At 35.6% G+C, this 25,470-nt stretch overlaps 1 protein-coding gene across 4 annotated transcripts in view; it reads right to left on the bottom strand.

Moving 5' to 3' along the window:
• Wdr59 (WD repeat domain 59) overlaps positions 1 to 25,470 on the bottom strand; it is a 350,259-nt gene that overhangs the window by 156,383 nt on the left and 168,406 nt on the right. For all 4 annotated transcript variants that reach the window (XM_090376889.1, XM_090376890.1, XM_090376891.1 and 1 more), the window contains 3 exons: positions 21,313 to 21,460; positions 20,931 to 21,160; positions 16,516 to 16,664 (listed from right to left, as the gene is read on the bottom strand). In XM_090376889.1, the coding sequence (XP_090233015.1) occupies positions 16,516 to 16,664; positions 20,931 to 21,160; positions 21,313 to 21,460 (527 nt within the window). The remainder of the gene's footprint in view (positions 1 to 16,515; positions 16,665 to 20,930; positions 21,161 to 21,312; positions 21,461 to 25,470) is intronic.

Genomic DNA, 25,470 nt, shown 5'->3' with positions numbered 1-25,470 from the left:
AAACTATGGGAAGTCTTCCGTGGCAGAACACTTCTGGGAGAAGCAACATCAAATCTCCCAGGAGGATGCTGTCATCACGGATCATGCACAGGGGTTCTGGGACCGTAAATGGCTTGAGAGTTTACGTATTGGGGCAGCTAGCAATTCCATTAATAGAGGCAAGGGTGTACGCTTACATCCCCTCTTTGAAACCTGATGAACGGTTTCAGCTAGCGTGCTCTCGAGCCGTTTCCGGTTCCGGTGCATAAATGGGAAATTCCAGCCATATTCCCGAGGAACCATGTGATGAGTGCCGTGGATCTGCTATTTTAAGGATGTGCCGCACCGCAGAAATATGCTGTTGAGAAAGGAGATCGCTATCTCCGAAAGCTACAGTTGTGATGGTATTTTATTTTATTAACTGTTTTTATCGCTTTTATCATATTTTATATTTTTTATATATATTTTTTGTATTTTATTGTAAATTAAATCACATCAGTTTTAGACCACTATATATTTTATTTTATTTCATACGCTTGTATTTTATTTTATTTTATTGTAAATACAGTGTTTTAGTTGCAGGATTGGAATTTGTTTATTTGAATACCGGCTGGTGTAAAGTCTAATTGTTCAATATTTTCAAATCTATTGGTAGCCCAAATCTGTCCCTCTGGACCATTAGCTCTTCATTCACCATCCTCCTCTTTTATGCCATTCTGTTTCTCACTAGATTTTTTGGTTTGTACATTTCCTATTGCTTTATGCAATACGATAATCAATTCTTAGTCCATGCTGACAGAATCCAAACCATGTCCTAGCAGCCTATCTCTACTACTCAGAGGACTTCAATGTTAGACTATACAATTACCCCCCAGGTCTCTTTTATTATTGACTACTTTGAGTTTGGTGCTACTGAAATAGTATTTATTCTGGGATTATTGCTAACCAAATGCAGTACATTGCATTTATCAATGTTATAAATCAAGTGCCATTTTTCAGCTCGTCCAAACGAATTACCTAGATCTTGCTGGGACAGTACACCCTGTTTACTGTCATTAACCAACTTACCCACTTTTGTATCACCCGCAAACTTAACATTAAAATATCTACATTAACATCATTAATAAATATTAAAAACAGTAAGGGGTCCAGAAATAATCCTTGGACTCCACTCATAACATTAGCCAATGAAGAGCAGTGGCTATCTAAAAACTCGTCTCTAACACTTCACTTTATCCATGATAGTAGTTTGTCCTTTGTCACATTGCTCCAATTTATATAATTTAGTGGCATGGAAACGTGGGTGCATGGGGGTTCATGCATCACTTTTTGCAAAACCCCACACAAAAGATTGTGAAGTTGTGCAAAAAAAAAAAGTGGATTCTCCTCATTATGTTTGCAATGAATGCATTATATAGTAAAAAATAAGATAGTCAGTTCTGCTATAACATGGTACATGTGTTCCTAAAAATCACTGCATTATGGTATTTTGCACATTAAAAAAAACAGGGCTTATGGGAAAAATAGAGATGGGGCAGAGCACTCACAAAAAAAAATGTTCAGTCTGGTAAGTAATATGCTAAAAAAGTCAGAAACTATATAAAATTGCTAACATAGGTTTAAACATCTTAAATTTCTAATAAATAAATAAATATTACAGTAAATAAATCACTTTACCTTGACAAGGTATGAAGTTTGCTTGTTAGAAGAGAAGTGGGTGTGGTGAAGGGCTGTAACTGGTGAGTTACAGAGAAGAGGAAGAAGGAGGGTTATCATTCTTAGGATGAAATGTTTTTCACTTGATGTGGAAGGATGTGACTCATTGTCCTGCTTTTCTTTCTTCTGTACTGGCTTAAAATAGCTATCTAGCTTTTGTTGCTTTTCCTACCTCCTTTCATACAGGAGCTGCCTGTATGGTTCCAAAAGGGTTTGAATGCCACAAAGTGCTATCCTACTATGTTCAGCATTATGATCATTATCTTCAATTCACTGCAGGTGCATTTCAATCCCACTTAAAGCAGCTGATAACTCTGCTGTTTTAAGTTCTCATGGGGCAGCCTGCTGGACTTTGTTGCCGTTCTTATCTTGACTTTCCACTTGACTGGCTGCAGCAAGTTGTTGCAAGTCTTCAGTAGACAGATTCTCAGTGTGAGACTCTAGCTCTTCTACATCTTCATTTTCTACTTCCTCAAAATCAACTTCTTTTGCAAGACCAACAACTTGCATTGTTTTGTTTTAGTTTCTCTGAAGATTAGAAGCCTTCAAAATTGCGAATTAAATGAAGGATAAGTTTCCGCCACATACGGTGCAAGTAGTCTTTTGTTACATCATTCCAGGCTTCTACAATCATATCAATGGCAACTATGATGTTAAACCTCTTCGAAAACTCTATAACAGTTTGTGCCTTGTCACCTTCAATAGCAGCAATTAACATCTTGAATATTCACCTTAAATTAAATGCTTATCACACTCTGGTCAAGGGGCTGTAGTAGGGAGGTTGTGTTCAGAGGTAAAAAGATGACTGATATTCGGAGAGAGTTCAGCAACCATCTGAGGGGATGGCTTGGTGCATTATCAAGAATTATAAGAATTTTAAAATCTAACTTCTTCTTCTTGCAATAATTCTTGAAAATGTCATGGTAAGCTTCAACTAAAATATCAGTGAAGATTTGCCCAGTCATTTAACCTTTCTTGCTAGTCCTATAGTGAAGCCAAGGCTAGATTTCACAATTCCTTTTAAAGCTAGCGGGTTGGAAGAGTGACAAACCACTACTGGTTTTAACTTCAAGTCTCCGCTGTCATTGGTGGCGAACATCACAGCTAAGCGACCTTTTGCAGCCTTAAATCTTGAGGCATGTGCTTCTGTCTTAGAGATGTAAGTCCTTGAAGGCATACACCGATGAGCCAAAACATTATGACCAGCGAGTTGTTATGCAAATTGAAGCAACTGCAGGTGAACTATGGCGTAATACTGATCTCCGTTAATTAGTGTTACTCTTGTTCTTCAGATGGGAAAGGCAGTGGACTTAAGCGAGTTTGACAAAGGCCAAATTGTAATGGCCAGACGACTGAGTCAGAGAACATCCAAAACGGCTCAGCTGGTGAGGTGCTCGCAGTCAGCCATGGTTAGTACTTACTGAAAGTGGTCCAAGGAGAGGGGAACCCACGAACCGCCAACAAGGTGTTGGATGACCACAGCTCATTGATGCTCGAGGTGAGCGAAGGCTCTCCCAGATGGTACGTGGCAACAGAAGGGCGACTGTGGCGAACTCGCTGGTGACAGGAGTAATGTGTCACAACACACATAGTACATTGACCCCTTCTGAAAACGGAGCTCCGAGTGCCCATGCTAACCACGGTTCATTGGCCACAGCGTCTACAATAGGCACGCGGGCATCGAAACTGAACCTTGAGTGATTGGAAGAAGGTTGTCTGGTCCTATGAATCACGTTTTCTGTTGCACCATGTGGACGGTCAGGTATATGTGTGTTGTTTACCTGGGGAAGTGATGGCACCTAGATGCACTGTGGGACGAAAACAAGCCAGTGGTGGCTGTGTCATGCTTTGGGTGATGTTCTGCTGGGATATACTGGGTCTAGTCATCCATGTGCCAGGCACTGTGACATCTACCACATACCTAAACATCACTGCTGACCAAGTACATCCTTTCATGGCAATGGTCCTCCCCTCTGGCGGTGCCGTCTTTCAGCAGGATAATGCGCCATGCCACACCGCCCAGATTGTTTGAGACTGGTTCGCAGAACATGAGGAAGACTTCCAGGTATTGCCCTGGCCTCCAAATTCCCCAGACATCAATCCCATCGAGCATCTGTGGTTTGTGTTGGAACAGCAACTCCGATCTGATGCGTCTCAACTATGGACCTTACAGGAGTTAAAGGATCTGCAGGTTATGTGTTGGTACCAAATACCACAAGACACACTTAGAAATCGTGTAGCATCCATGCCTCGCTGCGTACGAGCTGTTTTGGCTGCACGTAGAGGACCAACATCATATTAGGTAGGTGGCCATAATGTTTTGGTTCATTGATGTATGTTTCCAATAGAGTCCCATTTCATCAAATCTTAAAATCTGATCCAAGATCCAATGTGTAGCCGCTGCCTTCAATTATTTTCTGTACTACAGGTGGAAATGCCTTTGCACCTTCCTTATCTGCACTTGTGGCTTCACCAGAAAGCTTAACATTGTTAAAAGAGTAGTGGTGTTTGAGGCCACTAAACCAGCCACTACTAGCATTAAAAGGAGCCACTTGTGTGGGATTTGGTATTTCTTTTTAAGGTCTTCATATATAGCTAGTGCTTTCACTTTCACTGTGAGAAAGCTTGCTCCCGATTTTTTTTTTTTTTTTTTGATTTGGTCTTCAATCTCCATGCTTAGTAGTTTTTCCAGTTCTTCAGGCCTTGTTCTAATTGACTTTGTGGCACTTGAAGTTGTTTCAGCTATATATGTAGCTTTTATTTTCGTGGCATTGTCTCTGATGGTGTGCAATGTGGATTCACTTAAGCCTTTTGCTCTCAAAGATATCACATGTTCTCTATCTCTTTCAAAACGTTTTATTATTTTAAATTTCTCTTCTATACTTAATGCTTTAATTTTGCAATCATTGCTTGGCTTCTTGGAACCAGGGCACATACCCATGTCTGGGATGCTGTATGAATACTTTTTATAAATAAAAGTTAACAAATGCTGGTGAACAGTCCACAACACACACGCAGGTGAACTGAGGTAAGAGATATGTGAGGTTCGTGTGTGTGCATTTTATGTATTGCTATACAGGTCACTACGTTCAGCTTGGTGCTGGATTTTGTGTTCACCTGGTGTTACTTGCAAGTGAACGCAAATCACGCATGATCCAACACAAAAATTGCATTATGCTCGCATCGTTCCCTAATATATCAATCTTGTTGCTAAAATGCGTGTTATAGCAGAACTGACCATACAAGATCAAACTAATGCTGAAAGGTAAACTGTTATAGGACTTTTTTTCTTCTAGCTGGAAGCTAAAATAAACAATTGTGTATTATTAGCACAACTGCTAGCATAATTCCTGTATATTAAGGTTATCAATTAAGTTAATGTAATTTTATTCTGATATCACGCATTTCACCAATCATATCAGAAGGCGCCTCCATAGCTAGGTGGGCAGGAGCAGCAGTGCGTAACACACGCTTCTTGATTAGACTGGGGTTTGAGCCTGTGACCACGAAATACGGAGGATGAGGAAAGGTCAAGGATTGACCACCGCATATCCCCAGAGCAATATGGCCTTAGTTGCTAATGATCCTAAAAACAAGTAACAACAACAACAACATCATATCAGAATTACTGAGGTTGTCATAAACGAACTGGATTTAAAGAATACTTTGACAGAATTTACTTAGATTTTAGTAAAGATTTTGATATGGCTCGTGATCACATATATACAGGTGTCAGAGAAACTTTTTGTTTTGTTTTCTCAATAATAAATCATTGTGATCAATAAACAAAAATATTTCTATGCTACTTTCACATTTCAAAATATGCAAGTTTCAAATATAAAATTAAATATCTCTCTGTATGTCTGTATGTAGTCTGCTCAATAATTCTCAGTAATTCTGATATGATGTTGTTGTTACTTGTTTTTAGGATCATTAGCAACTAAGGCCATATTGCTCTGGGGATATGCGGTGATCAATCCCTGAACTTTCTGCATCCTCCGTATTTGGTGGTCACAGGCTCAAACCCCAGTCTAATTAGCATTAGCATTAGTAGAGGCATTTGATGCAAGAAAGCAAGCTTATGCAGCATCAGCCAAAAAAAAAAAAAAAAAAAAACCACTTCCACTTCACCCCTCTGTTCATTCAAAATACCTGTCCAGCTGAGCCTTAAACTTATTTAGGCTATCAACCTCCACCACAAGGGATGACAGTCTGTTCCACCAACCAACCACCCGCTGGCTAAAGGCAAATTTCCGCACGTCTATCCTACATCTGTCTTTCCTCAATTTGAATTTATGCCCTCTCAGGTGATTTTTCTGAGCTAGAGGAAGAATCCCATCAGCATTGAGCATGCTTAAACCATTCAAGGCTTTATACACCTCTATCAGATCACCTCGCTGGTGCCTAGTCTCCAGACACTGTAATTTGCAAAACTTAAGCCTTTCTTCGTAAGAGCACCCCTTTGTTCCATTCACTAATCTTGTTGCCCTTCTCTGTACTTGTTCCAGCAGCTCTACATCCTTCTTGAAATGAGGCCTCCAGACCTGTATACAGTACTCTAAGTGTGGCCTGACCATTGCCTTATACAATGGAATAATCACCTCCTTATCCCTGCTGGAAAAATTCCTGTATATCATTGACAATACTCCATGAGCTACTCTTGCAGCCCGTCTGCACTGCTCAGAGAACTTCATATCTGCCTGCACAATCACCCCCAAGTCCCTTTCATTCTCTACCACTGTCAGTGTAGTACCACAGAGTTGATACGTTGCTCTGGGGTTGCTGTTTCCCATGTGTAGTACTTTACATTTGTCAATGTTAAACTTCATTTGCCACCTCTCAGCCCATCTGCTCAACCTTTCCAGATCCTGTTGCAGCAGCATAGTGTCAGTAGTGTCCTTGACAACCCTGCCAACCTTTGTATCATCTGCAAACTTGGACATTAAGCTTGATATACCATCATCAATATCATTTATAAATACAGAAAACAATAATGGACCCAACACTGAGCCCTGAGGGACTCCACTAATAACATTAGTCCACGATGAGCAGTGTCCATTGATTACCACTCTCTGTCTTCTCCCACTCAACCACCCCTTTATCCATAGCAGCAATTTGCCTCCAATGTCACACTGCTCCAATTTGTGTAGCAGTCTTCCATGTGCAACAGTATCAAAAGCCTTTCTAAGATCCAAGTATATAATATCAAAGTTATTCCCTGCATCCAGTTCTTTTGTGACTGCATCATAGTATCCAATCAAGTTGGTCAGGCAAGACTTCCCCTTAACAAAACCATGCTGTGTCTGAGCTATAACTGAAGTCTTGTCTAAATGATCCTGCAGTGCTTCTTTAACCAGTGCCTCCATTAATTTTCCTGGAACAGAAGTTAAGCTCACAGGTCTATAATTACTTGTGTCAGCCTTTGATCCTCCTTTGTGAATTGGGGTCACATTTGCACATTTCCAGTCTATGGGTACCTCCCCTGAGTCCAAGGAAGCTCTCATAATTATGGCTAAGGGTTTGCTTACTTCCTTTGCTGCCTCCTTTAATATAACTGGATAGATCCCATCCACCCCGGGTGCCTTTCTTGTGTTTATCTTCAACAGTTTCTCCTCCACTTTACTCCCAGTTATTCAAGATTCTGTAGCTTACTGCTAGAGTTGAATACACCTCTGGCATTCCCCTCGCTGAATAACTCCTCATGTGTGAATGTTGATGCAAAATATTCATTTAGTTTGTTAGCTACCTGAGCAGGATCATCAACACTTGACCCATCAATATCAAGTGGACCAATCTGATTCATCCCCTTCCTTCTAGAGTTTACATAAGTAAAGAACTCTTTGCTGTTTTTCTTTGCATCCCTTGCCAAGGATTTCTCGTAATCTGCCTTCGTCTGCCTAACCTCCTTTGTAACTTGGTTGCATATCAACTTGTATCTATCATAGGCTTCTGTGTCATGTGTTAATTTGTATGTGTTCCATGCATTTTTCTTTTCTGCCATATGCCTCATTAGTTCATCTGACATCCATTTAGGCCTAAACCTTGAACAATATTTCTTAGTTGGTATGTAAAGCCTAGTAGCTTCCAAGATACGTTCTTTGAATGCTTCCCATTTTGAATTTGCTGTTGGTAACATCATCAGTTGGTCCCACTGTATAGAATTTAAATACTGTCTCAGTCCATCGTAGTCGCCTTTACGGAAGCAATAACCCTTCCCTTTACCCCTAATGGTAGTTACCTCTTTCAGTAAATCCCACTTCAGCACACTGTGATCACTGCCACCTAGTGGTTCATTTATCTGCAGATTCTTAATGCATGAAGAATCACTGCTGATAATCAAATCAAGAGTATTACTCCCTCTAGTTGCCTCCTGAACATGCTGATGTAGAAAACAATCATCCAATAAATCCACAAAAGCCCTGCTAGTGTGTGAGTAACCAGCCCCCAAATTCCAGTCAATATCTGGGAAATTAAAATCTCCCATTATAAGACTCTCTGATTTACTGGCCCACTCTATTTCCCTGTACAGTTCCTTATTATACTCATCAGAGTCATTAGGCCTATAGCACACTCCTACTCTCAATTTTGATCTCCCAATGCTTATGTCACATCATCTGACTCAACACTGCACTGTCCAGCGATGTCGACTGGCTTCACTTCCTTGGTTTTTATGTGTTTCTTAACTAATAGCATAACCCCTCCCCCCTTCCTATCCTGTCTATCCTTTCCGTAGACGTTGTACTCCCCAAATTGCAGTTCTGCATCCCTTATATCTGTGTGACACCACGTCTCTGATATCCCAACAATATCCGCCTTCGATGTTTTGAGCAATACCTCAAATTCATCAAATTTATTTACTAAACTCCTAGCATTGGTGTACACGCAAGTATACCTGCACCTGTTTCTATTCTTAGCTACCCTAACACAACCCATGTGTTTATTTGTACCGCAATGGCTCCCAGCAGTCTCTGAAATACCATGCATCTTGTTTTTCAGGCTTCTGCTCATTCTAATAGAAGCAGTGCAAGAATCTCTTTCACCTCTGCCAGTGGCTACTGTCAATCTATTGGTCTTTGTCTCCCCCCAAGCTAGCAGTTTTCCGACCCACCTAACACTGCCTCGATAGCATCAGCAAATATTCTTGCACCCTTTCTATTTAAGTGTATCCCATCCCTGTAGAAGCAATCTCTCCTGTTAACAAGTACAGTCCAGGCTGAAAAAAATTCTACCCCTTGAGCCTTGCACAATCTTTCCAGGGCCGAATTGATCGACAAGGCTCTCATCATATACTCCCTCCTATCGTGTCTGGGCAGAATTGCAGACACTTTCAAATTCAACCCTAATTCTCGGCTTTTGTTCAACAGTGACCTGTACTTGTTAAGTAATTCTGCCGGTCTCCTACTCTTAATATTATTAGTGCCAACGTGTACAACTATATCACCTTTTGTGCCTTTAAAAGGTGATATTCGCGAGAATCGAGAAGTGTGTGCTACGCACTGCTGCTCCTGCCCACCTAGCTATGGAGGCGCCTTCTGATATGGTGAAATGCGTGATATCAGAATAAAATTACATTAACTTAATTGATAACCTTAATATACAGGAATTATGCTAGCAGGGATAAGGAGATGATTATCCCATTGTATAAGGCAGGGATTCTCAACAGGAGTGATATTGCCCCCCCAACGGGGCAAAAAAACATGGGTGTTACAATGGTTTGTGGCCCTCAAGTTCAACCCAACAACATCTTATTCCTTAATATTTAATTTCTCTCACTGGGTTTTCTTTTCCCCTGAAAGACCCTGTATATTAGAAGTAAGTGCAAAATTAGGATACTCACTCCTAATATACATTAGGAGTGAGTATCCTAATTTTGCACTCACTTCTAATATACATTTGGAGTGAGTGCAAAATTTTGATAAAAGGAAAATAGCAGGCATGACTTGATTTAATTCAATCACCATCACTTTTCATAGGCATTAAATGCCTAAGTGCTTTCAGAGATTATGTCTGAAATCCTTGCCGTTTGCACCTCTCCAATAGCTGCGACCTTGGCGACCGCATGGTGGGCATTGTTTATTTATTTATTCTTTTGTTTCATTGGGCAATATATAAGGCATGGATGGGATGAGGAATTGTTTCAGTCTATTGTTTATACTTTCTAAGTGACAATTAGTACTGATTTATTGTTTCCTTGTGGAAGTCGTTTATTTTTGATCGACAGTGCTTTTGTGACTGACGTGGGCTATGAGAGTTATATAAAAATTATTTATATTTTATTATGTAATTCTTTGTAGTTAATCAACCCATCATCAGTCATGTCAAGTGAAGAAAAGAAAGTGTCAACAGTATCTGGATTCGTCTTATGGTTTTATTGAACACCCATTCAATTCAAGGTAGTCTAGTGTCTTATGTGTAATACTTCCTTTTCAAATGAGGCTTTGAAACCATCAAGACTTATAGATCACTTAAAAAGGAAACATTCTGATAAATTTGGTGAACATGTCGAATATTTTAAACATTTAAAACAGAATTTTGAGCAACATAACAACACTGTTACTTCCTTATTTAAGAAGAACACACAAACAAATGACAATGGAATGATTATGCCTTATAAAACTGCAGAAATCATTGCAAAAACTGGTAGTGCACATACAGTTGCCGAGACTGTTATATGGCCTGCATTAGAGACCGTAATTGCAACAGTGATGCATCAAAATCCTTCCAGTATTTTAAAAGCATTATCACTGGGCAATGATTCAATTTGAAGACGAATCGATGAGATGTCTGTTAACATTGAAGAGCAGCTAACTGACAAACTAAAAACGATAAAATTTTCTATTCAGATTGACGAATCCACAGTTACTGAAAATAAGGCCCTTCTAATGGCATACTTTTGTTATTTCGATGCTGATTGTAAATTGCAAGAAGAGATTTGTTGTTTGTAAAATCTATAGAAACTGACTGTACTGGAGCATCCAGTTTTGCTGCTGTAAAATCAAGGTTTGATGAAAAACAAGTACCACTGGAAAATTTGGTATCCTGTTCCACTGATGGTGTTACCTCCATTGTTGGAAGATAAAGGTTTTATAGTCCACCTACAGGAAGTATGTCCCAAAGTGAAGTTCTTGCAATACACTGCATTGCACACCGACATCATCTGGTTGCAAAAAAATATTAGTCCAGTTCTTTGCCAATCTCTAAGTACAGTTATTAAAACAATCAATAAAATAAAGTCGCATAGCAAATATGATTGCCTTTTCAGAAATTTCTGTGTTGATAATGAACAGTATGTGAGGCTTCTTTTACATACAGAAATCAGACGGCTTTCTAAAGGAAACTATCTAAAAGATTTGTAAACCTTTTTAATATAATAATTAGTTTTTTAGAAAGCGAAGGAGGCAAAGGAGATCAGCAAACACAAAAACAACATACACTATATGGCTTGGATTTTTTGAAAACTTGGATGAAGTATCCACTTCAACATCAAGGGAAATTAATTACGGTGATAGACTGCAAATGCATATTAAAAGCCATCACTGAAAAACTGGAAATATTTGAAAGAAATTTAATGAGAAAACAATTTCATAGTCTGCAAGAGTTAGCTGAAATCAATGAATCGTTTACCGAGAATGATCTTAAGAATTATTCAGATCGTTTGTGTTTTTTAAAAGGTGAAATGAAAAATAGATTTTCGGATTTATTTTCTATTGAAGTGAAGTCATGGATGTTAGATCCAATTGGATGCGAATTTGGGTCTGCTAGCAAAGTAATTCAAGAAGAATTCATTGAATTAAAACGTAACGAAGAATGCAAATATAAATTTGAAAAAAGTGGAATGGCTGAGTTGTGGGGATCAAAAACAACTAAACTTCTTTATCCAACAATGTGGGGTGAAATGGCCAAAGCACTTCTTTGTTTTCCAACATCATATATGGGTGAAGGTTGTTTTAGTTCAGTAAATAAAATATTAACAAAGGAAAGAAACAGAATTGATATATATTCAAGAGGAGACATTAGAATTAAACTTACTAACATCATACTGAACATTGAAGTTATATTAAATGGTGTACAAATTACAAAATGCACTCATGATCGTCAATTTTGTGAGCACCAAAGACAGCAAAGAGTTTATTTAAAGAAATAATTTAAATTCAAATTAAAAAAATTAAAGAAAATTTTTTAAATTTGAATTTAAATAAAAATATATTATTCATAACTGTATCTCTTTTAATGTTAAAATAATGAATAGCACTATAAGCAAACAGTTTTAAACTGTTTCTATACAATCTAATAAAGCAATAACAACATATGCCAAATTATCTACTCATATGACTTGGACAACCTGAAGGATAAATTCAAGATGATGATTTACAGAAAGTAAGTGCAATACAGTAAGTAATAAAGGCAAGAATGGCCACTACAATTTGCCTCCACCATTACAACAGTGAAGAGTTTCAATAACAGGTAACCAGTATCACTTACCTAAAATGTTTAAGGGCTAATGGATTCTTCCAGTAAGACAAAAATGGAATTTCTGAGAACGACTGACCAAAGTGGATAATTTTTTTTCAACTTGACAGTCAGCAAGATACATCCAAGTATGTATGCAATGGATTACAGTAGTCCAGTAGCATAATTAGAGTATGTTGAAGACTGCAATAAATTATGGGCAGCCTGCTTCACCAGTTATACTGCATTCATGTCCTGCATTTATGCTATATGCAAGAAATTTTTAAATAAATTTTTACCTTTTTATTTCTTGATAATAAAAAAAAAAAAAAAAAATATATATATATATATATATATATATATATATATATATTTATATTATGTGAGGTAAAAGTTAGGCAAAAGTAATAAAAATAAATAAATATGGCTATGTATGGCTAAATCATATTATATATATATACACACACATATATTGAAATGCAGTGATTCCATGACCATTATTGGCCTCGTGGTCCTCTGTCGATATGGGGCATAATGGTCAGTCTAATATTTTGATATTTTGTTTTTCATTTAGATAGTTCTTTAACCTCTTTTTTGGTGATATTTCATGTTTTTCGGATCTGGTACCTTCAAGAGGGGGGTACCGCTAAATCATATTATAATTGGCATTATTTTAAATTTGATATTGGTTTTATTAATTGGATTTAAATTGCTAAATTATATAGGGGACAATCAGCTACTGCTTATATCTTAGTATCTTTACTTTGCCTTCCCCATTTGTTTTTATTTTATTTTATGTTATTTTTATGTTAATTTCGCTCTACATTTTTAACCATACTACTGCAAACTACTACTGGCTTATGTTTTTATTTTGTTTTATTTTGAGTTATCGGATATATCTGAGCTTCATGTGGAGGATGTGCATTTTGCTGCCTCTAATGACAGTTTTATATTTATATTTATTTATTATCCTATTTTATGTTTAACTTTTAAGCCATTATTCAAATACACATATATATATGTACAGTTGATTCCGGTTAATCGGGACACATCGGGACTAGTGCATTTTGGCCCGATTAAGCGGCTGCCCCAATTATCCAATGTTTCGCGTAAAAAAAGTTAAAAATACAATGGACCCCCGCTTTACAATTGGTTCACTATACAATCAAATCACGTTACGATGGAGTCACCTAAGTACCGTTCACTATACAATGTGTAGTAAGTGCTGGTCATTGTGATCATGTTTGTGAATTGAATTTTAGTTCTATTAAACAGCGATTCTAATTAGCAAAAATAGGAGGAATATTATCCACAGGCTATAAAAGTAAAGATATATTAAGCACAAATTTACCCTTTATTACCTTACCAATTAAAAAATTAAATATGTGAAAATCTGAAGAATGTACATGATAATCGGAATAATTAATACGCACTGTAATTAATATGTACATACTAACTAGCTGACATTTCTGTTCACTGACATTTGTGGGTGGGGATTAAAATTTAAAACAGTAAAAAGATAAGCAATCAATAACAAAGAACACGGCACACACAAATTGCAAGTAACACGATACACACAAGTGAGAACGGAGTAACAAGTTATGAATCTTTAAAAATAGGAATGAAGAGAAGATTATGAAAATAAATTTTTTTATATGATTGAAGATTTCATGGAAGTGTAAACACATTTTACCATAATAACCCACAGAATTCCAGCTATCAGTATTATCGCAAATTCAATAAGATCAAGTTTACTGTCCGTTTCTGATAGATTGCACTAACAGAAAAGCCCAATAAACAGGAGACTGCTAATTGTTTTTACTGTTTTATGGTTGTGACCTCCAGAAATCCGACCAAACCACGTGGTACAGTCGGAGACAATCGTAGGGTGATCTCCAGTGCTGTGGTCTCCTGCCCCGATTAAACGGCATGTTGTCCCAATTAAGCGAAGTAAACCCTGGCTATTTTCTCGATTGGGTTCTGTTTTTAAGATTTGCCCCAAATAACCGGCTGTCCTGATTAACCGGAATCCACTGTATATACAGCCAGGCTTCGCATAATGCGAGTTCGATTAACAAGGTTTTCAGTTGCCACAATTTGAAAAAATGATACCACTTTTTACTTTACGCAATGCAAATTTCCAGTTAATCCGATCTTTTATTTCTGATAGTTGAAAAAGATTCGAATCGTGCACTAAATGTTTGACTGCCAATAAACAAGCGTTTGCCCGCTGCCTGCCTCAGTGTGTTCCATCAACTAAGTAGACGTGTTACTTGTGTGTCTCCATGTAATAAAGTCACGTGCAGACGTATTTAAAAATTCTAATTTTCTACCCCTGTTAATTATGGATGAAAAACAACGTGATTGTAATAAAAAAAAACGAAAAGTTATTACTTTAGCTGATAAACTTGAAGTTATTAAAAAACATGAAAGTGGTGCAAACCATGCGAAAATTGTAAGAGATCTAGGATACAGTGAGTCTACCATACGAACTGTCTTGAGCTGTAAAGACGAATATAAAGAAAAAGGTAAAGTTTCATCATCATCTTTTGTCTTACAAAATACCAGAAACAGAACTCCAATAATGATTGAAATGGAAAGTCTTTTATCAATTTGGATAGAAGATTGCAATCAAAAAAGAATTCCATTATCTAAGGACAATATTCAGAGCAAAGCTATTAACATTTTTACTAAGCTCAAAGAAACAAAATATCCAGGGGAGACAAACGTTTGTTGCTAGTTCAGGGTGGTTTGGACGTTTCAAAAATCGAGCACGACTGCATAATGTTAAAGTAACAAGAGAAGCTGCTGGTGCTGATGAAGATGCTGCAGAATTGCAAAAAATCATTCAGGATGATGAATACGACGATCGGCAAATATTTAATGTAGACGAAACAGGTGTATTTTGGAAACGGATGCCAACTAAAACATCACAACCTGAGTATAAAGTCTCAAAAGATCGACTAACACTTTTATTAAGAGGTAACGCTGAAGGTGATTTTAAATTGAAGCCCATGCTTGTGTACCATACACAAAATCCTAGGGCTTTAAAAGGATACAGCCATCGCACCCTTCCAGTCATTTTGCATGACGAAAGTCCTATTTGAAGACTGGTTTACGTCTTATTTCTGTCCAACAGTTGAAGCCTATTGCAAGAAAAATAATCTTACTTTTAAAGCTCTGTTGCTTTTAGATAATGCACCTGGACATCCTTCTGCACTTGGTGACTTAAATGAAAATGTGAAAGTTGTTTTTTTACCAGCGAATACGACTTCGTTATTGCAACCCATGGACCAGGGGACGATTGCAACTTTCAAGGCTTACTATCTCCGCAGAACCTTTGCGCAGGCACTTGAAACTACAAAATTTCTGTACCAGAATTTTGTAAAAAATATAACATACGAGTGGCCATTGAAAACATTCATACAGCATGGGAAGAAGTGACAGCCAGCAATACGAGAGCAGTTTGGAAGCATCTTTTACCCAGTGCAAACGATTTTACTTGGTTCAAAGATGCAGTTCAAAAAGTTATTGAAGACATAACTAATATTGGTAATGACCTTGGTTTCAAAGGCTTGGATATGGCTAACGTTCGAGAATCACTGAATTCGCATTTAGAACAGCTAAGTGACAATGATCTCCTTCAAATAGAGCAACAGCGTGTGCACGAAGAAGCTGAAGAAAAAGAGTGTGAGCCAGATGAAAATGTTACCGCAAAGGAGATAACGGTAAAAGAACTAGGTGAAATCTTTCTTATCGCAGAGAACCTTAAACAAAAGGTAATGGATGTTGATCCTAACATCGAAAGAAGCATGTTATTTCACCAGGGCCTAGAGAAGCTTGTTGTCGGCTATCAGAAATTGTATGATGAAAAAACGAAAGCCAAAACTGTTCAAACGACTGTTCAAATATTTCCGTAGCAAATAGTTAGTTTCTCCATTATCTATTTTGAGCAATAAACATTTAATTCTATAATTTTTATTATCTTTTACATGGCATGCAATTAAAAAGTTATTTAAAAGGTATTTTTAAAATTCTTTATGGACATTTCTGAAAGTCACGGACCAATTATAATTTTTCCTATTGATTATTATATTCGATTAACGTGTTTCTGTCTTGCGCGATGCACTCGTGGTACGAATTAATCGTGTTAATCGAGACCAGCCTGTATATATTTCATGCTGCATTACAAAGAATGCACAATGACCAGGGGCACGTTAAGAGAAACTATACTACAAGGAATGCACAATGGCCTTGCACAGAGAAACTATCTTACCTTGTACTACTATAAGATAATGTTGCATTAATTTTACTATACCAAGACAGTGCAGTAAAATAATTTTAGTACATTAGTTGGTAATATGAACTTACACATAGTTTTCTGCTAAAGTCTGATTAATTAGCATTACACGAGAAATAGTATAAACCAATACAGCTCCTGAATTACTTGGTTGTTGTTGGTGGTGGTGGCCTGACGTCCTCCTAGTTTCTTGACCATGTCTCCTCCTTGGCTTCTGTTTCTGAAAACAGTGGATGACAATAAACTGATAGTGAGAAAGAGAATAATAATTAAACTTCAATTTCATTTAACAAATTAATGATATGTACAAATGATATTTCATACTGATTTATAAAATCATATCTTTATATACTCTTTTAAATGTGAATATGAAAACTTTTCATAACCATATGCTTAATGTCATTTATATATAATCCTGCACAAAATCAGCTATTAATGTTTCTGCTGACATGGAATATTTCAAGTTGCTTTGGTGTTATATAAATTCAAATAAACATCACCTTCTTACTTTTACAAAACTAGGTAAAAATCACTACAGTATATACAGGAAGCCCAATGAGACAGCAACAGTATTAAACATCCATTCTGGCCCAAATATTAAGGCCAAGGCAGTAAAGGGGATAGTCCCTGAGGATCCTTCAGAGCTGCAGTCTCCACGAGTTAGGACCAGAGCTGGACAGAATCAAAACCTTCTAGAGAACAACAGTTACCTGAAGGAATTGTTCCTCAAAATCATTTCTCACAATGTGTGGTGGTGGTGCAGGCACAGACATCCAGGCAAGCACTGCCACAACCACTATTTCTCCTAAGTAGAGGAAGCCAGGCAGTGAGTGAGCCAGTCATAATCTGAATGCTCCTCCAACCATCACACACTTTGGGATGCTCTTTCCTTCAAGCTTTGGTCTTCCCCTGGGCAGCTTCTTCCCGCACTCATCAGTCCACAGTACTTTCGAATCAAACCACACCCTTAAATTACCCAATACAAAACAAAGGATAATATTTAGATCTCCAGCATCAAGGCTGTATAAGTGTATCTGTAACAACAAAGGATTATGGATATACAAGTTAACTGTTTTTAGTTCATTTTCTGACCACAGTTCATGGAAGCGAATGAAATGTATGGTTTTGTTTCTTAGTATAATTGTTTAGGTTTCAAATTTTAATATATTCTTATGTTAATTACATGCAATGAAGTGTTCCTCTTATTTTATTTAGTGTACCTGCTTAATTAGGCATAATCACTTTTTATATCAGTAGATCCCCACACATTTTGCAACTGACCTTTTATGATTTTAAATTTATATTAGGTCACTTAATTAGGTCACCATGCAGATGTTTTAAGCCACTGCAATTTACAGAATCAGTCTTTCTTGGTCAACAGTACCCCTTTTCTGCTCTAGGCTAATCTTGATACTTTTCTTTGTACCCTTTCCAACAGACCTATATCCTTACTAAAATGAGGCTTCCAAACCCATATGCAGTATTCAAGAAGTAGCCTAAACAATGGCTTACACAAAAGGATAACACCTGTATGTCCCTGCTTCACATTTATTGTATATTATTAAAAGAACTTCATGCACTATCCTATAATCTGTCTGCATTGCTCAGAGAACTTCATGCCAAAAAGTACAACTACATCTGGTATTTTTCATTATTTACTATTTTGAGTTTAGTGCTACCGAAATGGTATGTTATTCTGAGATTACAACTACCCATATGCAGTACCTTGAATTTATCAAATCTTGTTGAAGTAAAATATCTTGATTAAAGTCAATAACCATCCTGCACACCTTTAAAATACCTATATCAATATCATCAATAATTAGGAACAGTAAGGGATCAGCAACTATATCTCTGTGAGACCCCCACACATAACATCAGTCCAAGAAAATCAGTGGTTGTTGATAACTACTCTATCTCCCACCACCATTCCTTTACAGTAATAACTTGCAATTAATCCTATAATTCAGCAATTTATACAACAAGCATTTATGTGGGGTGTCTTTCCTGATTCTTTTAATACAATTGGATAAGATACATCAGCCCTAAGTGCTTTTGTTTACTTTTAGCTGCAACAATTTCTTTTCCAGCTAACTTTCAGTTATTAATCAATCATTTAACTCCAAGTAAATGTTAGACAACTTCAGATAACTGATTTCCAAAAATGTGTTACATAAGAATGCAGATGAAAAGTCTTTTTATTGGCTTGGATTCAGTTTATTGGCAATATGGATAAGATCAATGCTGTTGTTATTTATATCAAATGGATCAATATGTTTCATCCTTTTCCTTCTATTATCATAAGCAAAGAATTTATTGCTGCTTTTCTTTGTGCTCAGTCAAAACAATCTAATCTAATAATTTATGCTTGCTGTTGGATTGTGTTTCCTTGACTATTTATAATATTATTATTTATTTATCTGACATCCATTTTCCAGATTTGGAAAATGGATGGATTTCTGTCATCCAGATTTGGAAAATCCAAATGCCCGATTTCTGAGTTTGTTGGATGATTTCTTTCAGAAACACTGAAAGAAATCATCCAACAAACTCGGAAATATTCAGTTACTCAGTCAGTAGGTAACCATTCCACACATTCCAATTAATAACTGGAAAGTTAAAATCCCCCATGATAAGGCATTCTAATTTGAATATCTGAATGTTTCTTTGTTCATTATACTTATGGTCAATTGGTCTATACATACTCCATTCAGTTTTGTTTTCCCAAGTTTGTGCCACAGCAGATTGACTCAATATTACACTGATAATTTGCATCTATTGGGTGTACTATGTCAGAATATATATGCTGTGTAGCTAAAAGCATAACTGCTTCCTACCATCTGTCCTTTCTGTACCCACTATACTAAACATATTCAAATTCTGCATCCCCCTATATCAAAGAGACCCAGTGTTTCTCCTATTATGTCAGGATTTGATGGCTTTACCAATACTGCAAATTCATTAAATATATTTACTGAGCTCCCAGTATTAGTGTATGTAAATATGTATCTGTCAACTTCTTGCAAACACCACACAACCTGTATAATTACAGGGCCTTGTAATCCCCACCCTACTTTCCAAGTTACTGCCTATTCCAACAGAAATAATACAAGAATCAATTCCACTTCTTCTAATGGCTGGTATCAAATAATATTTTTCAGCATATCCCTGCCCAAAACCAGCTATTTTATGAATCACCAAACACTGTCTTGATAGCATTAGCAAATATTCTTGAGTCACTTCTATTCAAGTATATCCCATCTTTTTAAAAATGGTTTCTCCTGTTAACAAGTGAAAGCCATGCTGAAATCAATTCTACCCCATGAGCCTGTACACTCTCTATCTCTCCAGGAACTTACCAAGAACTCCTTCATATCAATCATGGGAAAAATTCAAAACTAAATTTAGTCCTACGGTGTGACTTAATGTTAAGTAAAGCCTCAAATTGCACAATTTAGGTATGGAATATTCTCCACCTTCACAATGAGTTGCTTGGTATTGCATTACTTCCAGCAAGGATGCCCTCACATCTGTTTACAGTGCATTTAATGAGCTAGGAAATGGTACAAAATATTTTGACCAGAACACACTGTTCACCATCATGTGAACCAAAACTAGCTCTAGACTACCTGATATGGAAGGCTAATTTTGCTATATTGATTCTACTATTTATGAATGATAGCTGGATAAGCCTTTCTTATTCTAGGCTTACATATAAACTAAAGTTTTACAATAAAAAAGAAAAAAAAAAAAATTTTAATATTTATTCCCAGTGTATTTTATGAGCTAGGGACAAGGGAGAAAATATATGGTTAGATAATGAACACTATTCTGGGTTCTATTTTTCTATCTTGCTATTATGGGGACACAGTCTTCATTTCATCGACAGCAACAGGTTTGGGCTTACACCTATTCTGAAAACAACAACACTGTTAACCACAAGTTGGCTTGAAATGACTAAAATTATTGTTTAATTGGATAATGGATAAAGACAGTTTCTAAAATGAGCATAAAGTCCTAGCTTGATATTTCATATTGATTTCTAAAATCAGATCTTCATATATTCTCTAGGAATTGTGAATGAGTGGGATGTGCTGTCTCAATACTACAATATTGAGACAGTTTTTTAAATTACTATTTTAATTTTGTAATTTTCTGTTGCACAGTGATTACTAAATACATACACATTTCTTTATGGTTTGGATACTTATTGACTGTAAATCTGTGTTAGCTGTATTTGTTCAATATGGCTAGTACATCAGACAACAATAAACAAACAACCTATTATCAAGATAATTTCCTTAAGTTAAAAAATCAATTAGGTGAAAAAATAAAAAATAAATCAGTGTCTGTCTTAAAAGTTGAAACTGTTCTGTTCAAAAACATCTTAAACAAATTTCACAGTACCTTATCTCAAACTACTGTTACATTTTTCTTTTTAAAGAAAATATCATGGGGAAAGGGTGAGATTTAATTAGATACTCACCCTCTCTTGGTGATAAAATGATGAAATAGAAACAGTAGGATCAGTAGGGCTTTGTGCTACTACTGGAGGATATACAAGTGAATACTGAGTAGGAGGTGAAGGTCTTCCTTTGATTGGTAAAACATGAGTGGATAAGTATGCTGTTAAAGCTGAGAGAGATCGAGGAGTCACTTCAGTGGGGGCATTTATCCTCTGTAAATGGGGAGGTCTCATGAAGCATACGAGAAGATCTGTATCATCAATATGAAAACAATAATAAAACACACTGCAAAACTTTATTTTTAAGGATATCACATTTAAAATATAATGCACACATTCATTTAATTAAATAGCAATTGCAAAATCATCTCTTTGGAATTTCAAGTATTCACATTTTACTTACCAGCTCCACAAAATCTTGCACCAGAGGTGCGAGGAAAAGGAACACTAGCATCCTGAAAGTTACCATAAACTGGAGATGGAATAAAAGTCTGTTTATTAGGATCAAGATGATAACGGCTATTATTTTCTTGTTCATTCTTGCTATCAGACTAAATGAAGGAACCAAAATAAGTTAGGGGAAACTAATTCAAAATGTGATTTGTTTCCTTTAACTTATTGCAACATGCAAAGGAAACAAATAACAAAAATATAATAAGTTTTGTCACTATTAGATTGTGGCACAGCAAAATCAATTCTTAATCAACAATTAACTAATACTTTTTATGACTAAATAAAAAAAGTTGAATACAGTACAATAGTACCAGAATAGAATCCGAAAGGGCGTTTTCTGCCGCTAATCAAACTGTATGTACCAAAATTAGATCCATTTTAAAAGATCATAAATAAATAAATTATCTGTTTATACTCCAGGACGACCAAACGGTCAGAGGAGTTCAGAAGATAGACGGAATACAAGAAACAGCAACGTATTCAACAGTCACAGGCTTGAACCCCGGGTCACTCAAGGCACATGTACTTATGCACCCGCATGCCTGACCACTAGGCTACAGCGGCCATCATACTATTGATTGCTTATGTTTCTTAAGAGCTCACTTTATTCGGACAGGTAGTATGGATGCTTAAACATAACTAAACTTTGCAGTAACAATATGTATTTTTTTTGTTTTTAGAATAACTGTATTTTAATGATTTTTTTCAGAATATTTATTATTGCAATAAAAGTTTATTTAAAACACAAATTCAAGTAATTACAGTACTTGTTTTTTCCTTATTTTATTGTGCCTAATTGTCAGCAAAATTTATTGAGAAAAACGTTTGTTTTTAGAATACTGGTATCCTGGTTTCATAAATTAAAAATACAAAAATACCGGTATTGTAAGCCCGCCCTAGTAACAACATACTAAAAGAATTTTCATCTATTCAAATTTTTTCCTTGTCAGGCTGGAAACTTATCAAAATCCCCTCATATATGAGCTGTACATTAAGATAGTGCAATTTTGTTTATTATGTATAATTGTATATACCACTAAAGATGGTATATTCATATTTTTAGAGATTATTTACTGTTTTAATACTTGTAATCCATGAGAAAACAAAACAGAGTGATATTCCTTTCTCTTAGTGCCATTGTTTATTCAATAAATTTCATAACTTAGTGCAAACTGTTATTGCAATTATAGCTACCGACGCTGATCCTAGGGCACTTATATGAACCGGTAATCGGTGTGAATATCACTTCAAAACAGCTAAGAGCAAGAGAAGAAAATGTCCAGTGTGAATGTAACTGGAAAAATGTGTTTTGTTGGGTGGAATTCCCTCTCTCTCTATCTGTGACCACTTATTTAAGTGCTATTGACATATTTTCCTAAACAAGCAGAAATAAAAGGCAAATTGCTTCACTCTGGATTCACTTATAATACAGAACCCACAAATATTCATAAACGTTATGTATTTTAAGGTATCTATGCATATACTTTAAGAAAATGTATACAATGTATAAAGCTTTCAGCCACATTGTGGTGTTTGCCATTTTGTTTCTTTAAACGGTAAATAAAAATAAAATACATATTTTATGTATCTTTACTTTAAGGTTTGCAGAAACATAGCAGGAAACTGGTGAAATAATGAGCACTTAAACCTGTGTGGAGTGTAGCTATTTGTAATTTCTTAAAGAATTACAGATTATTCTCAGAGGTTTTGTGGTACTTCCTGTAAAACTTCTTTTAATTTGATCATACATTTCTTATTTGTTAAGGTTTAATCTTGAATTTAATCTTGAATGAGAGCTTACCCGTATATCATAACTTGATATACAGCACCTGCATAGGAAAATCATGCATTTTATATCATTATTAATCAGTATATTTTGGTTTCAGTGGTGCAAATAAAATAGATTTGTGTACCTGTAGTGCAAGTTAGAAGTATGTGAATACTTCATGATTCTGCATGCGATTCTGGAAGAAATTAGAAGAAATGTAATATTTAAAGGTGACAAATACTGCATAACAATACTATATATTGTAAGGCAGTGAATTTTCATTATAATAATTCAATTCAATTTCTTTATAACAATTTTGTCTGTAGTTGATTTCAGCAGTTTTTTAAATTAGATAAGCCATCCACAAATCATGGAATCCGATTCAGACTTTGAATTTCATTATAAATTTTTTAAAAATTATCTGTAATAAAATACACAAAAACCCTATACTTTTTGTAGGGGAATTGCAGCAACTTCAAAATATATCACATTTCAAGTAATCTGATATAGAATTAATACATTGTATTATTTTTATATTATTGATAAAACAGACACCTGTATTTCTGACTTTCCCATATTTCAGCGATGTCAGTAACAGAAAAACCTCAATAATTGAGACTAAAGGGCAGTCCAAATTATAAAATATAACAATCTGTAAATATTTTCAAATTGTAGTTCATAAAAACAAGCAAATTTATTCAAAACCCATATGATATACTAATTTATATGCCATTAGGATAAAAATATGAAAAGAAATTTTGTAATAAAATGTTTATATCAAAAGTTCAAATCAAACAGAATATAAATAACATTCAACTTGATTTTAACATAAATAGAAAATGCCTTTTTAAACAATAAATTTTCATCGTATGCAGACATGATAATATGCAGACCTAAGCAAACGTGATGGGGTTTTTTTTTTTTTTTTTTTTTGAAAAAATCAGAAATTTTCTGTTGGGTAAAGGTCATATTGTATTGTCATTCTTAATTTCTCTTGAAGTGTAAAAATATTTTTCAAACTTCTTTTCAGAATTAACAAATTTAATAAGGGTATCATCAAGGCAGGTTCTTGCTTTGTGTAATTTAACTTTTAATTTTTTACTTCCTTCTTCACCCAGAGATCTCTCCCTTCAACTGCTGTTACTATTTTTCTTCTCTTATCATATCATATACCTGGCCTCACGTTCTTCTAACCACATTCTTAAATTCTTTCTGCCACTGTTGTGCAACCCATTTTGACATTTTTATTGTTTAATACTTGATCTTCACACTTACTACTGTACTTATCTTTATTTCATTCGAACTTGCAGCCTAGTTTCAAATAATACTTCTTATATTATAATTTTTAAATAAAACTAAATGCAACTAGGCATAATATTTTAAGACTCTATATCTATATAATATCGGTGTAGATACACCACACACAACTCTTAAAGAAAAACTATGGTAGTAGTGTGAAAAGCATCATTTCATCCGTATCTCATATTGTGCTCATCCTTCACAACAATTTGCTCGTGTATTGCACTACCTTGACTAAGTAATGCTTCACTAATAGAGAAATATACTAAGAATATTATGCCTAGTTGCATTTAGTTTTATTTAAATATTATCACATAAACCTTTTGGCATCTCTCATATTGTGTGATTAACTTCACAACTGGGTTGTCATGTTTGCAATACCAGGGTACCTGCCAACCCACCGATGAAAAGCCAACTATCTTTGAAACTATGCCCTCTGAGTGGTGGTGCCCACCGAGAATAAGTAAAATAGTCTTTTCTATTAGTGAAGTGTTACTTATTCGAAGTAATGCAATACATAGGCAACTAATTGTGAAGGATGAGCACAATATGAGATACAGATGAAGTTATGCCTTTTTTCACTACTATCGTAGTTTTTCTTTAAGAGTTGTTTATGGTGTATCTATACCGATATTATATAGATTATAATTTTTAACACTGATCACTGTCTTTTCTCCTCTTCTGTCCTTCTCACTGCAGAATAATCAAACAAAAAGAAATATTTATAACAGTCATGCCATCAGACCTCAATAGAAAATTTTTATTCTCTATGTTTTCATATTCCATGACCTGCATGAAATATGAATCTACTCATATAAGCAATAGTTAAACCATGATCTGCATGAAATAGGAATATATTCATATTAGTAGTGGCTAAATCACTGTCTGTTTTAAGAATACTGAAGTTTTTTTTTTTAACGGTAATCCCAAATACAAAATTTTATTGGACCTTGGATGACACATACAACAGAACATGAATTTAAATTGGAAAAGGTTGGTTGCAGAATAGATGTGCAAAAAATTTGTGGAAGTGGGTAGACT

The sequence above is a fragment of the Mastigoproctus giganteus genome, chromosome 7 (assembly GCF_048544385.1).
Source record: "Mastigoproctus giganteus isolate SK-2022 chromosome 7, ASM4854438v1, whole genome shotgun sequence".
NCBI lineage: Eukaryota > Metazoa > Arthropoda > Arachnida > Uropygi > Thelyphonidae > Mastigoproctus > Mastigoproctus giganteus.
The sequence above is the reverse complement of the archived record's forward strand: the minus strand, read 5'-3'. Positions and strand labels throughout refer to the sequence as shown.